This window comes from Lycorma delicatula, chromosome 1 (genome assembly GCF_047948215.1).
Source record: "Lycorma delicatula isolate Av1 chromosome 1, ASM4794821v1, whole genome shotgun sequence".
NCBI classification, from domain to species: domain Eukaryota; kingdom Metazoa; phylum Arthropoda; class Insecta; order Hemiptera; family Fulgoridae; genus Lycorma; species Lycorma delicatula.
Genome location: NC_134455.1, coordinates 166726634 through 166746982, shown reverse-complemented (window position 1 = coordinate 166746982; position 20349 = coordinate 166726634). Strand labels below are relative to the sequence as shown.

Below are 20349 nucleotides of genomic sequence, written 5' to 3'. Positions count from 1 at the left end.
GTGTATTCTGCAACCAAGATTTTAAAAGCAAAAATGTTCAAATACAAGTATGTATTCAAGTAAATGATTAATCACATATGTAACTATTTTGTACATAAAAGACAATTTTTTATTATATCAACATTGAAATCTTTCATAAAGATATGAACAGACTATATAAGTACAATGTAAAAATTAACGTAAATCCCAGCTTCAGGTAAATTGTACATTGCAATAAATTTTTTCATAGTTTGTAGTTAATTAATTGACAAAATAATATGTTTTCATTCTACTAACATGTTATAAACTTAATGATACTAATACAACTGTTATAATCTACATTAATAATGAACTTAACTCTTTAGTGTGCGAGACAAAAATTAATATAGTTTATATGTTTAAACTTAAACTATTTCAGTTAATTAATAAATATTTATTACATAAATGATATTATTTATTACATATCATTATTTGATAAATGTATGAATAAAATTTATTTATAGCCAATTTTGTCTATATTCCTAATCTATTTACAAGCCCAATTCATCTAGAAATTAATTTTTAAGAATAAACAGATTTAAATTTCTAAACCTAAAGGTACCTTATTTCTACTATGGATCTAAAGCTGAAGTAATTTATATTCCTTTTTATTACTAAATGCCATATAAAAATATTTCTTAAGACCATTTTTTTATGAAAATTCAAATAATTCATATTGACCTGTGTTAATATAATTAATTTTAAATGAAATGTAAACCATCAAAACATAGATAACATAAAACATAGGTAAGTTTAACTAGATTAGTTAAATTTACCATATTAATTCCAAGAATAGATTTTCACAGGATCCCACATCTTCAGTTATTAAATTCTATAATTACATTAAAATATATTTCTTTTATAATTTGTAAAATTTTTTGAACATGGTTTTTTAAATTTTGAAACTTATTATGAACGAATATGCAGATTCTGCTGTGCAGTACTTTAATGATGTGATTGATGACAGTAAATAATCAAATTTAAATATACAGAGTGTATCCTGAAGTTCTCCTGTGACTTTCATAATCTATTCTACTAATGAAAATAATGGAAAAAGTTCATATAAACATATATACTAAAATGCTTTGCTTGTTAATTATGTCTACTGAAAAATTTCGCTAGGGTTTCAGCTACCCTGGTAAAATGAGAGCATACTGAAATTTTTAAGACATTAATTAAAAGACAGATTCAGTGATTACTTATAGCTTTTCATCTGAAAAATCGAATAAAATAGGTCGCAGAACCGCATCTGCAGTAGTTTTTGAGAAATATAGGGTGAAAACTAATAAATTGGGGTAAAACCCCCATTTTTTTATGTTTGACATACAATAACCTTGTTAAATGAGTAATAAACACATAAAACATTTTACAAAACTTGAAGATAATTTAATTCTAAACAAAATGGTGTAAGATTAGTTGAATAAAACAAAAAAAGTTAAAAAATTCTAATTTTGTTTAGAAACAATATATTACTAAAGTGCATTACACATAACAGTTTATAATAAATCTTCAAAAATAAGCCCACCATTTTCAGCTCATATCTTTGCACACTTCTGTACTACTTTGGTGCTGTTTTTAGTTCTCCGGGGCTGTCCTTAAGTTGCTCAGCCACATTCATAATGCAGACAATTAATTCCTCTTGAGAATGTATTTTTGCTTTGTATACAATATTTTTTATCCATTTGTATTTTTGTTTTGTATATAATATTTTTTAACCATTCCGAGATGCTAAAATCTAAAGGTGTTAGGTCAAGCAATCTTGGTGGCCAGGAATGTGGACTTCCTTAACTGATCAATTTCTCAGGGAAGTTATGATTTAAGTGAGTGTAAATGGCACAAGAAAGGGGAGGCACTCTACTGTGCTGCAAATATACTATGTGGTAGAGGAACATTTTCAAGCATCTGCGGCAATTCTTCTTGAAGAAAGTGCAAGTAGACCCCAGCATTTAAGTGGCCAGGTAATATGAATGGTCCAAACAACTGATAATTAAGAAGGCTGCTCCATACATTGATGACAAATCGGTGTTGAAAATTGCCTTATTCTGTTTCATGAGGATTTATTTCTGTCCATGTATGCTCATTATGTAAGTTGTTGACACCATCTCAAGTGAAATTTACCTTTTCGGTAAAAAAAACATACTTGTAGAGTTGCCAGTTTGTATTCTACCAGTTACAGAACTCCATGTGAAGCAAACTGTCACATGAGTGTTGGTATTGAAATGGCTGTTTATAATAAGTATGAAAGTTGTTTTGTTTAAGTGTCCTCCAAACCATTGAATGCAAAACTCCAGTCTGCTTAGAAAGTTGTGTACTGACGCCTGGACTATGCTGAACTGCATCAATAATAATTTTATAAATTACAGCAGACCATTCGTAGCTGGTACGAATGCTTGGTAATGAAGCTGATTCCCGAAGATTGCGAAAAGTCGTTCTAATTGTTTTGGGATCTGGAATCCTGCAATTCAGAAAACACATTTCATATTCTACTACAGAACTAATAGTTTTAATATTACCCATACCCAAAATGAATGCCATATCACCGTATTCCTTTGTTGTAAATAAGTACGGCATTATTTCAATGGCAAACCGATCATATTCTAATTAGAATTCACAGAAAACCTTTACTAATGACAGCATACTTCACAGTACACAGTTTATTTAATTTTCCTTACAGAATGATTTAAAAACTTATTCAGTATTGTGCATTGTTGATCAGCTGTTGCTATTATCGCCAACATTGAAGTAATAATTTTTCAAATAATTTATTGTAATTGTCATTAATAAAAAAATTATTATCTAAGAAATTTTTATTTTAAAATTGTAATTTCCAGTTTTTTTGGTTTTCTTTTTTAAATTTTTAACAGTAAATTTTGTTTTTACAAATTTTTCACATCACCAAAAAAAGAATATGGTTTTAGTATACTATAAATAAGTACTTTTCGACAAATGTAGTAAAGTACTGTTTCTAAATAAGATTAAAACTTTTTTAACTTTTTTTTGTTTTATTCAACTTATCTTTGACTATTTTGTACAAAATTAAATTCTCTACAAGTTTAGTTTAAAAGTTTTATGTGTTTATTACCCATTTAACAAAGTTATTATGTTAAACAAAAAAACAGAGTGTTTTACCTCAATTTATTAGTTTAAGGTATTTGCATGGGTAAAGACATTGTGGTTTTATAACCAAATCAGTGCCTAATTTTTAGATTTTTGGAAAGGCTTTTTTTATTGTAAATATTTTTTTTTGTAATTCCACATAAGTACTTTCAAGTTTGGAGATTCTGTTTCTAATTGCAGATTTGTCAAATTGCAAATTTTTATGGTTTATATACTGCTAACATTTACACCTTTAACAACTAGTATACCAAATAATAAAAGTCGCAAGTTCTTTTACTGCAAATGCTTATCCTTATTACAAATAAGATTACTCTAGCAATTTATGAATGATTATACTTTACTTTTTCACTAATTATCTACAGGAACCACCCAAACAACCTCTTGCATTCCCCACTGTCTACTGGAATGCTAGTGACTTCACCTTAATCGAGTCGATGTATGCACTAGATATTCTCTCCTTCACTTACTCACATAACTCCTCGCTTGATACTTATCTCAACTCATCTTCCCTGGAGTATTTATACTCTTATCTCTTTAACTGTCAAACCAGACCAAAGTTGAAGTGTAAGAATGATCTTCAGAGACATTTTCCCACATGTTCCTAATAATAATAATTGTTCTTAATTGGCAGGAATCTGTTACTCAGGTCCGTTATTCCAGTCTTGTTACAATATATATAATCGTATGTATATTTAAATATGTATGTAAACAGGTATGAGTCTGAAAGCTTACATGAGATTGAGATGTATGAAAATATCCTTTGTTTAAATATTTATTTTTTATATCAGGTCTAGAATGATTTACTAAAAATTGTTTGGTTAGGCGGTAAATTTTTTGAATATTGTAATTTGGTTTATGTGTGTTTTACTTTAAAGTAAAAAGTTTGTAAAGTAAACCAAGTATTTAAAAACAAAGTATTAATAACTTCTCACAGAATACTCGCTTGATACTTATCTCAACTTGTCTTCCTTAGAGTATTTATACTCCTATCTCTCTAACTGCAGAATTAGACCCAAATTGAAGCATAATAATGATCTTCAGAGACATTTTTGCACACATTTCTACCCTGGTTGAACATTAAGGCTAGCTTTTAAATTTGTGTCAGAAGCAGTATGTGACTGTAAATAGTGACATCAATTAACAAGTTCTTATCTACTTAATTTTTTCTTTTCTCTTCAGAACCTGACTTTTGTTTGTTTTATTTTGATTTTAAGTTTTTTTATTAAAAAAATATTTGTTTTTTAATTAAAATTGTGTATTTTATTTAGATGAAGACAGTAATTCTCAGCATGCGAGTTCAGCGCCAGATAGCAGAACTGGTACACCTGAACCAAAACTTAATTTTAAAGATAAAAAAGAAGCAATTGAAGCGTTCAAAGATTTGCTGAAAGAGAGGGTAAATTTTTACTTAATTCTATTATTTGGTTAAAAATTAATACTTTTTTGTTTTCTAGATATGCATGAATGTGTAAAATTTGGTATTTTTTCATTTATTATTTCATCTTCCATTTTAAAATAGTATGGCAAGAATATGCCTCTTGAGATGCACAGAACAAAAGATTTGATGCATGTACTACTTACATATAATTGTTTTGGTTATCCTTCTGGTATAATTTTATTGGACTTAATTTTTTTTTAAGTCTGTTTTCCTTTTCTTTTAATCAGTTTTACTATATTTTATTTTTCAAAAAACTGTTATAATTTATCAACATGATTTTACTTTTTTATTTGGCATTTCAGTTTTAGTTAGTACTTAAATTTCAACAGTGGTAATATACTGGTAATAGTAGAACCAATCATTATTTTCAGTATTATGTTTTTGAGCCAGGACCTTCACATTATTAAATTATAAAGTTTCTTTGATGTTACTGTATTTTAAAACTGGAGTGTAGTTATGTTATTGTCAATAGACACAATCATTTTGTGACTTGAAAAAATTTTACACAGCTGATATGCAATTACACATTTTTGATTGTTTAATTTTAATTTCTTTGATTTAGTTTCTAGAATTAATGTTGATCTTGTAAAGAATTTTAATTGTCACAGAATTTGTCTGTATTACAGTAAATTACAAATATTCTGAAGAGTACCATCTTTCTTACCATCTTTCTTTTATGCATGGCAAACTTTATTGTGTAAGTGAATGATTTATTTAATATAGATTTATTTATTGATATAGATGAAACAAGAATGTAGGTGTGAGAATAGCGGACAATAATATTAATTACATTAGGATAATGAGGCAGTGGTTTCTGTAAACAGCTTTTTAGTAAGGTTGTTTACATACAACAGCTGGTACTGAGAATAATGTACCATATTCTTCTTTGTGAGCAGGTGTGGGACTTGTGGATATATGCACATGAATTTATTTAAGTGTTTAGTTAAAGCTAATAAAAAAATTATTTTCTAACATTAATTTTTCTAGTTAAAAGCATTAGTTTCTGAAATCTGAAATAAAACTTTCTTGCTATCTTATTATCCATATAAATTATAACTAAAAGTAATGGCATAAGTTGGGACCTGAGTAAAATACATGATGAAATATCATGTATTTTCTTGTTAACTGATTACCGTGATGAATGAATATACTTATATATATGTTTAGTACTATTTTATACTGGATTTTTTGTAATTTTTTTTTGGAAAATATACTGAGAATGAATTTTTTAGGATGTACCAAGCAATGCATCATGGGAACAGGCTGTAAAATTGATAGCTTCTGATTCAAGGTATCCTCAGTTAAAGCATTTGAATGAAAAGAAGCAGGCATTTAATGCTTATAAAACTCAGAGATTAAAAGAAGAGAAAGAAGAACAAAGAATGAGAGCAAAAAAAGCAAAGGAAGATTTAGAAGAATTTTTGATGAGTAATGACAAGATGACATCAACAACTCGGTATTATCGATGCCAGGAGATGTTTGGTGAATTAGATGTAAGTTATAAAAATTTTATTTTTCTGTCATAAGTTTTTTATTCATTATTAGATTGATTCTATTTTCCTCCTTTTTTAATCTCTTCTTTTTGTTTATAGAGGGTAAAATTTGTAGTTTTGAGTTATGATAAATTCATATCAGTAGATATTCCTTTACAAAATTAGTAATAATACAGAATACTGTCTCCTACCAACAATTTATATTAAAGAAACTCTTTAGAACGTTTTGTTGTAATTTATTATTAATAAATATTTATTCAAGTACTAATACTAGTTTTATACTAATACTTATTACTAAGTACTTAATTGAATACTTATTATCTCTCTAGTATGAGTTACTAATATTCATACTAATATTATATAAAAAAAAAGTTACTTTCTTAATTATAAAATATAATCATGTAAGCATTTTGTTTGTTTTGTTTAAAAAAAAATTAAAAAGCTTCTGTTGTATTTAATTTACAAACTGAAAAAGTTTCATTGGCATCACAATCATTTGACATTTGTTGTATTTTTCCCAGCAAAATCAAGTATTATTAGACTTTCTAATGTAAGTGATGATCTTGTTCTTAGAATTTGTTTAATGATTTCAATTTTTTTTAACTTTCTTTTGGTTGTGGGGGTACCGTATCTCCTACAACACTGAATATGGCATTATAATAATTTCAAAAGTTGTATTTAGATTATATTTATATGATTTACCCAGTTATATCATATCATTTAAAATTATTTTGTTTAATTAATTAGTTTTTAGAGAATTATTTAATCTGTTTGTTTGTGTGTACAGTGTTGTATATATTAACCTTGTTTCACTTAATTTTCACTTTCATGTGTGAATATATTTCTGCCTGTAATTCCTGAATTTCTCTTTCTCTGGCCTTTTTAATGTACTGTATTTTCTATGATTACTTCCAATAGCGCAAAAAATGTATTGCTGTCTTAATTTTATATCCATTTCAAAATTCTTTTTGTTTCTAAATAATTATAAAGAGATCTTTGAAGAGATATTTTAAAGATGTTAATTTTTTTGTGAAATATATTTTTATAGTTTGAATTTTGTATTTTACAGTTGAGGGGTATCGGATTCAGTAAAATTGTCTTTTATATTATAAATTTTATATTATATATTATAAATTTTATATTATAATTTATATTATATCATTTTATATACTAAAAGCTTTTATTCTCATTTGCTTGAAAAGATTATTTGAGAACTGTTATGGGTAAACTTTGTATTAACTTAATTTTTGGATAGTAATTTTATGGGGTTTTCTTGGGCTTCCCTATCACAAAGATAGTTCTCACTATCTTTTTGCTGTAGAGATATTAGTTATGAATATCGTTATGAGTTTTTTCCATAAGGTTTACTTCAGTTTTATGCTATTAAAATTTAAAAAACTGATCATTTTATCATGCAGAGTATGAGATGAATTTAGGATAGGAAACCCAGGGTAACCAAATTTTTATTAGTACTGTTGTGTGCATATAAGTTTGGTGCCAATATTTTATAGTAATGCCAGCATTGCTTTCTTACTATATTAAGTCTATCCTGTAGCAGGGTGATAACAGTTTGTAATGTGTGTCTTTTACAGAGCTCTAGAAGTGGATTGTACCAAAATATATATTATATTTTCATTGTTTGTTTAGAAAAGATAATGTCTACAACATTATTAAATCTCAAAAAGTATTTATCTAGATGTTTGCAGCTATATAATTTTTTTACAATGGCTGTAAATGTTACATGTAGGTTTGGAAGAATGTGTCAGAAAGTGAAAGGCGAGACATATATGATGACTGTGTCTTTAATCTTGCTAAACGTGAAAAAGAGGAAGGTAAAGCTCGTAAAAAGAGAAATATGAGGGAGTTAGCTGCTATATTAGATTCAATGGTTGGCATTGAGTATCGTACCACATGGCAAGAAGCACAACAGATGCTGCTTGATAATCCTAATTTTGTTGATGATGCAAGTTTGTTGGGTAAGTTTTAAAATTTTTTTTCTTTTGAAAATCCAAACACACGTTATTCAAAGAGAATAGATAAATACCACCAGGGATTTTCTGAAAAGTCAACATATGTAGGTAGATTAGAATATTTACAAAAAGAATTCTGATTACATGGAACAGGAATGGATTTACCTTTATATAAACAACTGCTTCATATTTATAAACCATTATGATTTCTGTTTGACATGTATTTGTTTTTGTAAATGTTCATACTTATAATTGAACTATGAGATTTTATAAATCCAAATACAGAATGTGACAAATTTAGGTAAAAGAGTAGTATCAATATGACACAGTAATTTTCATGAAAAATTTAGTATTTAACAGTTTTTTAATAATAAAAAAAAATGAAAAAACTTGCGCAGATCTGTGCAAGAAAATTGACTCATCATTTCCGACGCCCTCACTTTTTCAGTCAGAAACGTACTGATTTTCAGAGAACTATGTACTATGTACATTCAATTAATTAGTAGACCCTACACCTAAGCATTAAGAATTAACTCCCTTACCACTATAACTGACTCCAAGTCCGTATGAAAAATACACCAGTACATAGTCAACATAACCTTAAATTGAAGTTATGTTGCCATAAAATTGTCATAAAATTTTCACATCTGCAACTTCATATTGAAATTTCAGTAAAATTAATCAAGAAGTTTTTGAAATTTTTGAGCCACAAAATGTTTCAATTTTTTTGGAACATTTGAGCATAACTCAAGATGACTTTACAATCTTCATCAAATTTTCATATCTGCAACTTTAGATACTCTGCTACAGCTTATCTAAATCTCAATGAAATTGATGTAGTAGTTTAGGAGATTTGTGAACCACAACATTTTCAGATTTTTTGGAACAATTTAGCGTAACTCAAGATGACTCAACAATCTTCATCAAATTTTCACAAGCACAGCTTCAGATGCACTACTACAGCATAACTAAATTTCAGTGTAATTGATCTAGTAGTTTTGCTGATTTTCAAGCCACAAATTTTATGATAGGCTGATATATATATTATACTCTGCAAATTAATTGGGACAAATTATTTTTTTCTCTAAATTGTTAAGTGGTTGCCAGTTATGTCTGAAACCACCTTAAATCAGTTTTTATATGCCTTAAGCTGGTGTGACTGTTTGACCTTTGAGTATGGCAGATGTTAGTTTTGCGCTCTGTATAGCACGTGTTCCTTTTCTGTGTTTAAAAATTAATATTACTTCGAGGAAGTGTGCAAAAATTATTGTTCTTGTACAATTTTATGACAGTGAGAGATATCGCTTCTGCTGTTTGTGTAAGTAAATCAAGTGTATCAAGAATTCTGACAATATTCAAAGAATCTGGATCATCGTCTCCAAAAAGGAAAGGAAAATGTGAGCGAAAATAGAAAATTATTTCAAGAACTTGATAAAATTCTAATAAAAAATAGTAAAATTAATCCAAGGAAAACAAGTTCAGACTTTGAAACAGATTTATTGGCAACTGGTTTTGATGTTAATCATTCAGTTGTATGCTGTAGGCTTCTGGAAGCTGGCTGGAAAGCAAGAAGATTGATTAAAAAAAAACAATTTTTAACTCCTAAAATGAAGAAAAAACATTTATCATGAGCCAAAAAATATAAGTCATGGACTGCTGATGACTGAAAGAAGGTAATTTTTTGTCATGAAACTCATTTATTTGTGTAGGGTTACAAAGCAAATGAACCTTTGACACCTGAGCATGTCCAACAAACTGTAACACACCCTCAGAAACAGATGTTTTGGGGTTTTTTCACAATAAATGGCACTGGAAGCTTAGTTCTTATTCAAGGCATGATGAATTCAATCAAGTACATAGAAATGTTACGACGTAGTATTGTTCCATTCATGGCAACTTTTGACGAGACATTTCAACATGACTTGTCCCCTTGTCATAATTCAAAATTGGTCAAGACTTTCATGCTAGAAAATCAAATTAATGTGCTTGATTGACCTGGAAATTCACCGGACTGAAATTGAAATTATATTGAGAACTTGTGGAGTATTTTGAAGAGACGCTCAGATAAGATGGACTGTACAACAAAAGAACGAACGCATGATAACTAATGCTATAAAAATGTGGTTCCACGGTGATGAAGTCAAGAATATTTGCACTAATGTAGTTGAGTCAATGCCAAAATATCTTCAAGAGGACATACTTCATACTAATAATACATGTATTTATGAGTTGTTAAGGTGTAGAATGAATATAGTTTTTTTTAAAAGAGTGTTTTTTACTTTGTCCCAATTAATTTGCCCAGTATACTACATATATAAAATTAATTTTGAGTAAATGGTATTTTCATACTCGTATCTCAAAATGTAAAAAAAAAATTAATTTACACTCTCCTCCCAATCCCACCGTATGACGGAAAGTAATTGTACAGCCATTCCAGCTGTGATGTAATACATTGGTTGTGGTAATAGCATACACCAAGTAATTGCCGGATAAATAAATTATGGATAATTTACACCAAATCATTACATTAAATCACAATAGTTTCATACTTTAGTTAAATACACATTTTTAAATATATGTTAAACATACTGTCTAGTTAGACCAGATATAAAATTATTAATGCTATTTAGTTCACATTTTAAAGGAAAGTGAAGTCATAAGTTATTAATTGCTTAATAATATACTTAAGCTCAGCTTGTTCATTATTAAATAATAAGAAATAAGAAAATGACAGAATGTTTACAATTATCAAGAGTATGAAGAAAACACATGAATTTGAACAGTAATACCTTTTTTTGAAAAGCCTGTAAAAACACTTCATAATACTTTAATTTTAGTGCGTGCCCTTTAGGAAGAATAAATGTATGTGATGCTGGAGAAATTGTATAATTAAGATCTAGCCCAATGGATCACTGTGAAATGTCAATGTTTAACTTTTATATTGAATTCTGTAGTCATTTGAAAAATTACAAAATCATTTATTTAGAATTATGTCTGATGAAAAATTGTGGTTTAATGGTTTATTTGTTTAAAACATTCATGTATTTTTGGTTGTATGGTTGAAACTAAAATTACATGAAGAATAAAATTAAATTACAAAAAACAAAGTCAAGTTGACATTTTGGTCAATTTTTACTAAATTGTTCATGTCTCTTTAAAATAAAAAAAAATTATTATTTTATAATAAAAAATTACAAAAAAAGAAAACTACATAAATAATAGTATCAGAATTGTTTTGACCGCATTTATATAAAGTTAAAAAATTTAACTATATTATTTTTTTTTTTTTTTAGCATCTATTGTTGATGATCTTAAGAGGTGGAAGAAGGGTTTGATATATTATTTAAGAAAATTAAATTTTTTTTTTACTTCCTTGTACGAAGTTTCCAGATTTTAACGGAAATATCTATTTTGACTAGTTTCGGTATGACACGTATGTATCTCTATAACTCAAAAACTTAGCCATAGGATATTGAAATTTTGGATTTAGGACTGTTGTAACATTTAGTTGTGCACCTCCCCCTATGATTGCAATCGAGTGAACCAAAAGTGTCCAAAAAAAGCTCAAAATCCAAAACAAATGGATTCTGAACTTTTTCTTAACTGCAGTAATAAGCCCTCATTGAGAGCTTTTCAACGATATATACGTGATACTTATTTCATTGGTTCCAGAGTTATAGCCAAATAAAATTTTAATTAATGAAATATTTGGATCTTAGGAGAAGGCACATCAGTTTGAATCAAAATTCATCTCCTTTTTTTTTAATCTAAATATATTGATTTATTAATAATTATTAACCTCTCATTAGGTTTTACGACAAATAGTAATTCAGTAACAACAAAAAAAGAATAACAATATGAAAAAATATCATAAGTTAAACCTTTATTGCATCTCAGTTTTGATAATCCCATTGAAGGAGATGTAAATTCCCAAATATTTTACCTTTTAATCTTTGTTATCCATGACAGTAAGCATATTTTTGGGCAGATCTCCACATATGGTAAAAGATTCAAATTTATTGTCCGAGTACTGATTCAATAATATGTAACATAATTAATGTTCACTCTTTCAGTAGATATTTACAATTTAGTAAACGATCTACTAATATGTGGAGCTTTATATTTTATCTGTTGCTTCTTCTTCTTCTTAGACAAATGTTGAATAAATTCTTTTTTAATTTTTTTCACTTATGGAAGTCAGTATCTCAAAGTTAGTCTTTGGTATTTCACATTGATCCATTGGTCTAGACATACATTTTACAATTTCTCCAGCAATCCATGTATTTTTCTTTTTTCTTAAGGAAAAGATAAGATGAAAGTATTATGCAGTGTTTTTTTATATTTTTTATTGAGAAAATTGCAGAATTCTAAATTTTTCATAAAAAATAACAGTATCTTACTGATTTTCTTATATAATTGCCATCACATTCTCCATTTGGATTTCTAAAATTTCTCATAGTTTATTTATAAGTAATCAAATATTTACACAAACAGAAATCATGATGGTTTATGACTATGAAATAGTAGTTTGTACTAAGACAATTCTTTCTTGTTTTCATGTAATCAGAATTTTTTTTTTAATACATAATAAATATTCTTATCTGTCTAAATATGTTGAATTTTTAGAAAACCTCTGCCACTTATTTTGCATTCTGTGTGTTGGTTTGTTTAAATTGTTGTAAAACCTTTTCTTATTAAGAATAATTCTGAGAGAATAAATGAACATACTTCAAAATTATGAGTTCCCACAACAACTGAAAACTGCTGTAATCTTAAAGAATTATTTCCTGAAATTCCTACACACTTCATTTTTTACAGTTACATAATTCTAATTCAGTTTCATTGTATTGTGTTTTACATTTCATCCATAACAGTTGTTATCTATTAATTATATAAATTTATTATTACTTATTTTTCTTGTATCTATATTACTTTATAATCTAACTTTATGTTATCATTTTTTTTCATAACTGAATTTTCCCAACGGTGGAATTTTATAGCCATTTAGATTTGTTATTTTCTTCGTGGGTAGGTCTTTTTAAAATCATGTGGTGTTAATGATGTGCCTACATATTACCACTACTAGCAGTATTTTAATGGATAATTTTACTGTTGATTACAAGTAAAATATTAGTTTTTGTAATTATACTATAGCATTCTTATGTTTTGAATTCAAGCTATGTTCTTTCTAGTTTTTTACTTATTAGAGAGAAAAAAATAAAATGAAGAAACTAGGTAAAATCAAGTAATTGCTATACAGCTTATAACCTAATTTTAGGGATTTGAGAAATAAATTAATGACAAATGAGTGTGATAGAATTTTTCCTTATATATTTTAGGATATTTTGTCAGTACAAAAGTTATTTAAATACATATGGTTTCTTTTCCCACTTTTACCATATATTTTTTTCAGTGTCATTATGTTCAGTAATAAGATCAGTTAGATTATTTGTGATTCAACTAACTTGTAGTTGCATTGCATACTACTTGGTTAAAGAAAAACTAAAAAATAAAATATTGGTTATACAGAAGTAATTTATACTAATTAAAACTAAATTATGCTTTCAGGACTATAAATTCCAGTTACCAATGAGTATTTAATATATTTTTTTTAGCTAATTTTTGTTATTTAATTGCATTGTATTTATTTTGAGCATACTTGTTTACTCTACTGTTCATCATTATAAATATATTTTTAACTTATGAGTTTTGAAAAAATTATGCCTATTTACTTAGATTAGTAGTTTATACATTTAAATTTTGTTTTCATTAAAATAAGATTTCTTAATCCTAAAAACTATAAAAAAAAGACTGTTTTTTAGCTAGAAATTGCATTTCTGAGCCTATAAATTACAAAATTTATCTTGAAATTACTAAAAAAATTTTATAATTTTTTTTTTATTAATCACTCTTGTTTGGGCCCTGGCTAGAACTGTCATTCCCTAGCATTAGAATTTATATTTATTTTATATTTATATTGTTAAATTTGGCACTAAGTGCATAACATTTCCATAATTTTCCTGATCTGTGGTGGAATGGTAGCATCTCGGTCTTTCATTCCCACTTTTGAACCCCAGTCAGGCATGTCACATTTCATACGCTACAAAGTACTATTTTTACATTCCCTCTTACAAGTTTCAAAGCTTCTGTGGTGAATTGAATTAATTCATCAAGTAAAAAATGTTAAAAATTTTCCTTTGAAATTACCCCTTTCCAGAATTGTAATTTAGCCTTAAATATAGCCAAAACTCTTTATCAGATTTTTAATCAATCTTTTTCACAAGAGTTATAGAAAATTTTAAGTCATTTAATTTTTATTCTTTTTTTATTTATATGTTTTTTTTTTATTACATAAAATATATTTAAGAAAATAAATGTGAAAAGTATTTGCCAAGATAGGTAATGAAAAATTAAAATCCAAGTGAATTTAAAGAAATATTTTTTTGATTGAAATTTAACATAATTTTGTCTTATTTTAATTTGAAATAAATATGTAACAATATATTTTTTTCAATGTTTTAAATTCTTAATTTAGGGCGTGTGAGAATTTTAGGAACTCATAAATTATCATAATTGAAATTAACCGAAACTTACCATATCTCTACATCATAAAAGGAATAAATTATTGATTTTTTTTTAAATTTTGAAGTTAAATGAATTGAAAGGTGTGATGATGAGTGAGAAATTATACCTTACATTATTTTATGAATAAATATTAAGTAAAAAAAAAACCCTGTTTCATCACAAAAATTATGGCATCAATAGATAAACATGCAGAGTGATTCAGAAGGAAAGGGAAATAATTTCGGAACTGATTCTAGAGCTTGAAATAAGGAAAGAGTACCTACAAACTTATGTCCAAAAATGCTCTTTATTATTGAGTTGCTGCAAGTGAAAATTTTCACCCAGACTTCAGTTCCCTTGGTGAAATGAAGTCATACTGAAATTTGTAAGTCATTATATTAGGGGTTAAACTTGATAGTTTCTAATAGTTTTTGACCTGAAAAATTGAATAAATAGGTCCTAGAAAGGATCTGCATAGTTTTCATGATATCCAATGTAATACAGGAAAATTCAGTGGCCAAAAACACATTTTTTAGTTTTGAAGTACAATAACTTTGTTTTTTTGTCTTCAGTCATTTGACTGGTTTGATGCAGCTCTCCAAGATTCCCTATCTAGTGCTAGTCGTTTCATTTCGGTATACCCTCTACATCCTACATCCCTAACAATTTGTTTTACATATTCACGTGGCCTGCCTACACAATTTTTTCCTTCTACCTGTCCTTCCAATATTAAAGCGACTATTCCAGGATGCCTTAGTATGTGGCCTATAAGTCTGTCTCTTCTTTTAACTATATTTTTCCAAATGCTTCTTTCTTCATCTATTTGCCGCAATACCTCTTCATTTGTCACTTTATCCACCCATCTGATTTTTAACATTATCCTATAGCACCACATTTCAAAAGCTTCTAATCTTTTCTTCTCAGATACTCCGATTGTCCAAGTTTCACTTCCATATAAAGCGACACTCCAAACATATAATTTCAAAAATCTTTTCCTGACATTTAAATTAATTTTTGATATAAACAAATTATATTTCTTACTGAAGGCTCGTTTCGCTTGTGCTATTTGGCATTTTATATCGCTCCTGCTTCGTCCATCTTTAGTAATTCTACTTCCCAAATAACAAAATTCATCTACCTCCATAATCTTTTCTCCTCCTATTTTCACATTCAGTGGTCCATCTTTGTTATTTCTACTACATTTCATTACTTTTGTTTTGTTCTTGTTTATTTTCATGCGATAGTTCTTGCATAGGACTTCATCTATGCCGTTCATTGTTTCTTCTAAATCCTTTTTACTCTCGGCTAGAATTACTATATCATCTGCAAATCGTAGCATCTTTATCTTTTCACCTTGTTCTGTTACTCCGAATCTAAATTGTTCTTTAATATCATTAACTGCTAGTTCCATGTAAAGATTAAAAAGTAACGGAGACAGGGAACACCCTTGTCAGACTCCCTTTCTTATGTTCTTCAATTGTTACTGTTGCTGTTTGGTTCCTGTGCATGTTAGCAATTGTTCTTCTATCTCTGTATTTGAACCCTAATTTTTTTTAAATGCTGAACATTTTATTCCAGTCTACGTTATCGAATGCCTTTTCTAGGTCTATAAACGCCAAGTATGTTGGTTTGTTTTTCTTTAATCTTCCATCTACTATTAATCTGAGGCCTAAAATTGCATCCCTTGTCCCTATACTTTTCCTGAAACCAAATTGGTCTTCTCCTAACACTTCCTCCACTCTCCTCTCAATTCTTCTGTATAGAATTCTAGTTAAGATTTTTGATGCATGACTAGTTAAACTAATTGTTCTGTATTCTTCACATTTATCTGCCCCTGCTTTCTTTGGTATCATTACTATAACACTTTTTTTGAAGTCTGACGGAAATTCCCCTTTTTCATAAATATTACACACCAGTTTGTATAATTTATCAATCACTTCCTCACCTGCACTACGCAGTAATTCTACAGGTATTCCGTCTATTCCAGGAGCCTTTCTGCCATTTAAATCTTTTAATGCTCTCTTAAATTCATATCTCAGTATTGTTTCTCCCATTTCATCCTCCTCAACTTCCTCTTCTTCCTGTATAACACGTATTATATATTGGTGTACCATCTTTGTTTAACACATTATTAGATTTTAATTTATGTACCCCAAAATTTTCCTTAACTTTCCAGTATGCTCCATCTATTTTACCAATGTTCATTTCTCTTTCCACTTCTGAACACTTTTCTTTAATCCACTCTTTTTTCGCCAGTTTGCACTTCCTGTTTATAGCATTTCTTAATTGCCGATAGTTCCTTTTACTTTCTTCATCACTAGCATTCTTATATTTTCTACGTTCATCCATCAGCTGCAATATATCATCTGAAACCCAAGGTTTTCTACCAGTTCTCTTTATTCTGCCTAAGTTTGCTTCTGCTGATTTAAGAATTTCCTTTTTAACATTCTCCCATTCTTCTTCTACATTTTCTACCTTATCTTTTTTACTCAGACCTCTTGCGATATCCTCCTCAAAAAACTTCTTTACCTCCTCTTCCTCAAGCTTCTCTAAATTCCACCAATTCCTCTGGCACCTTTTCTTCAGGTTTTTAAACCCCAATCTACATTTCATTATCACCAAATTATGGTCGCTATCAATGTCTGCTCCAGGGTAAGTTTTGCAGTCAACAAGTTGATTTCTAAATCTTTGCTTAACCATGATATAATCTGTCTGATACCTTGCAGTATCGCCTGGCTTTTTCCAAGTGTATATTCTTCTATTATGAATAAATTGGGTGTTGGCAATTACTAAATTATACTTCGTGCAAAACTCTATAAGTTGGTCCCCTCTTTCATTCCTTTTGCCCAGCCCGTATTCACCCACTATATTTCCTTCCTTGCCTTTTCCAATGCTTGCATTCCAATCTCCAACTATTATTAAATTTTCATCTCCTTTTACGTGTTTAATTGCTTCATCAATCTCTTCGTATACACACTCTACCTCCTCATCATCATGGGTGCTTGTAGGCATATAGACGTTAACAATCGTTGTCGGTTTAGGTTTTGATTTTATCCTTATTACAATGATTCTATCGCTATGCGTTTTGAAATACTCTACTCTCTTCCCTATCTTCTTGTTCATTATGAAACCTACTCCTGCCTGCCCATTATTTGAAGCTGAGTTAATTATTCTAAAATCACCTACCCAAAAGTCGCCTTCCTCTTCCCACCGAACCTCACTAATTCCTACTACATCCACATTTATCCTATCCATTTCCCTTTGTAAATTTTCTAGCCTACCAACCTTTTTTAAACTTCTAACATTCCTCCACGCTCTGACTTGTAGAATGTTATTTTTTAATTTTCTGGTGACCCCTTCCGTAGTAGTCCCCACCTGGAGATCCAAACGGGGGACTAGTTACCTCCGGAATATTTTACCAAGGAAGGTGCCTCCATCATTGCTATATGAAAATGCAGAGAGCTACATTTTCTTGGAAAAAAAATCAGCTGTAGTTTTCCATTGCTTTCAGCTGCGCAGTACTCAGAGGACTGAGTGATGTTGATATGGCCATTTAAATCATTCTGACTCACGCCCCTAACAACTACTGAAAGAGCTGCTGCCCTCTTTCAGAATCATTCCTTAGTCTGGCTCTCAACAGATACCTCCCCGATATGGATGCACCTTCGGTCCAGCTACTCTGTATCCCTGAGCACTCAAGCCCCCTCACCAACGGCAAGGTCTCATGATTCATAACTTTGTTAAGTGACTAATAAATGCATAAATCTTTTTATCAAAATTTGTAGAAAATTTAGGAACTGATGTAATAAAGTCTATAAAAAACGAAACAAAAAATGTTTGATTAATTAAGGAAATTTAATGGTATACAGGATCATGTAATCTCCTTAATTCAGTGTATCTCAACCTTTCAGTATTTGCAAACCAATTTTCAATCATAATTTTAATCACACTCCCTTTCTCATACAATAATAATGTATTTTGACACTAAAGCTACACTAAGACCTTAATTACAAACGTTACAAATTAGCAACAATAAGTAAATTTATTGATATTTGGCAACATTGATCCACTGCATTGACAAAATCAGAATCAGTGCCTCCTATTGCCCTCTGTCTTATGACCACCATATATATCGGGACATTCTCACAACTTCACGAGAAGTTCTGATTTGTCTCGAACATTCTGGAACAACTTTCTGTGCAAACATGTATAAATGTTGCACCTTGTTCAATTCCAGCCACTCGCAATTGAGTCAATCCTTCTATCACTATTGAATCTTTTATGAATGTGTATGTTATAATTTGCGTGTTAATTGCAATTCACTGTATTAAATATTCATGGCAGTAGATTTATACAGAAATAAATTTTTAAATGGGCATAAGCGAACATTATACAGTCACTATCGTCTATTGTTGATGCTTCACTAAACAAGAAAATATTCTCATGAATACTTAAATTTTGGGTTTACCACTAAATAGCCTGTGTGTCATTTGCTCAAAACGTTTAGCAGCAGACAGCATGAAACCTAATAAACTTAAACGACATTTGGAAACGCTTCATAATGAGTATGTTAATAAACCCAGAGAATTCTTTGAATTAAAATTAAAATCATATGAAAAGCAAACATCATTTTAAAAAAAAAACTTTGTGAATGAAAAGCTTCCCTCTTACAAAGTTTCATATAAAATAGCCAGATGTAAAAAGCCTCACATCATTGGTGAAGAGTGTATTTTGCCAGCTGCAATCGAGATTCTAGAAACTATGTTTGGAGGCAATTTTTCCAAACAATTGCAGTCCACACCTCTATCAAATTATTCTGTTGCCCGTCGAATTGGTAATGAAGATGTACAGCATCAGCTTTTCGGGAAGTTGTGTGAGAAATTGTTTTCAGTTCAGCATGGTAAGGCAACATATAGCAATAAAGATGCTCATTTCATTGCCTATGTTTGATTTTGTGATGGTATGTCAGCAGTAGAAGAACTGCATTTGTGCAGACCAATAGAACTCAAAGCAACAGCACTCGCATTATTTGCTATCTTAAGTGATTTTATAAACAAGGCAAACATAGAGTGGAAAAATTGCATCGGAATTAGCACCAATGGTGCTCATTCAATGTCTGGAACATTCCAAAGCATAAAAGCGTTTGTGAAACAAAAATCTCCACAGTATGTCTGGACACATTGCATGATCCACAAAGAAGCTCTGGCTTCCAAAGAAATCAGTCCTGGTCTGAATATTGTGCTAATGATGGTTGTAACCGTAGTAAATTATATAAAAATGAGACCCCTAAAATCAAGAATCTTTTGTACACTTTGTAAAGCATGGGTCAGTACATTCAGTGTTACTATTTTATTGTGAGACAAGATGTTTATCACATGGGAAATTTTTTCAATGTGTTTATGAATTAAGAGATGAAATTGCCATTTTTCTAGAAGAGGAAAACAACCAGAAACCATCAAGTTTCAAGATAGTTTATTTGTGATGGAATTGAGCTACTTGGTTGATATATTCGAGATATTAATTCCTTGAATCTTCAACTCCAAGGAGAGCCATATACATATGGTGGATACAAGTGGTAAAATTAATGCTTTTTGTAGAAAATTGGAATTGTGGAGCAGAAATTTTAAGAAAAAAACCTAGAAAAGTTTACACATATGGATGAAGTTTACACATATGAACATTTAGCCCTGACAAAGAATTTAAAAAATTATTTTCTTGCAGATGACAACTTGGTAACAAGTTACGAGTG

General features: G+C 29.2%; 1 protein-coding gene across 3 annotated transcripts in view; it reads left to right on the top strand.

Annotated features, from left to right (window-relative positions):
- The window catches only part of Prp40 (pre-mRNA processing factor 40), a 144097-nt gene that overhangs the window by 36732 nt on the left and 87016 nt on the right, over positions 1–20349 (top strand). For all 3 annotated transcript variants that reach the window (XM_075366985.1, XM_075367003.1, XM_075366996.1), the window contains exons 8-10: positions 4404–4531; positions 5806–6066; positions 7814–8042. In XM_075366985.1, the coding sequence (XP_075223100.1) occupies positions 4404–4531; positions 5806–6066; positions 7814–8042 (618 nt within the window). The remainder of the gene's footprint in view (positions 1–4403; positions 4532–5805; positions 6067–7813; positions 8043–20349) is intronic.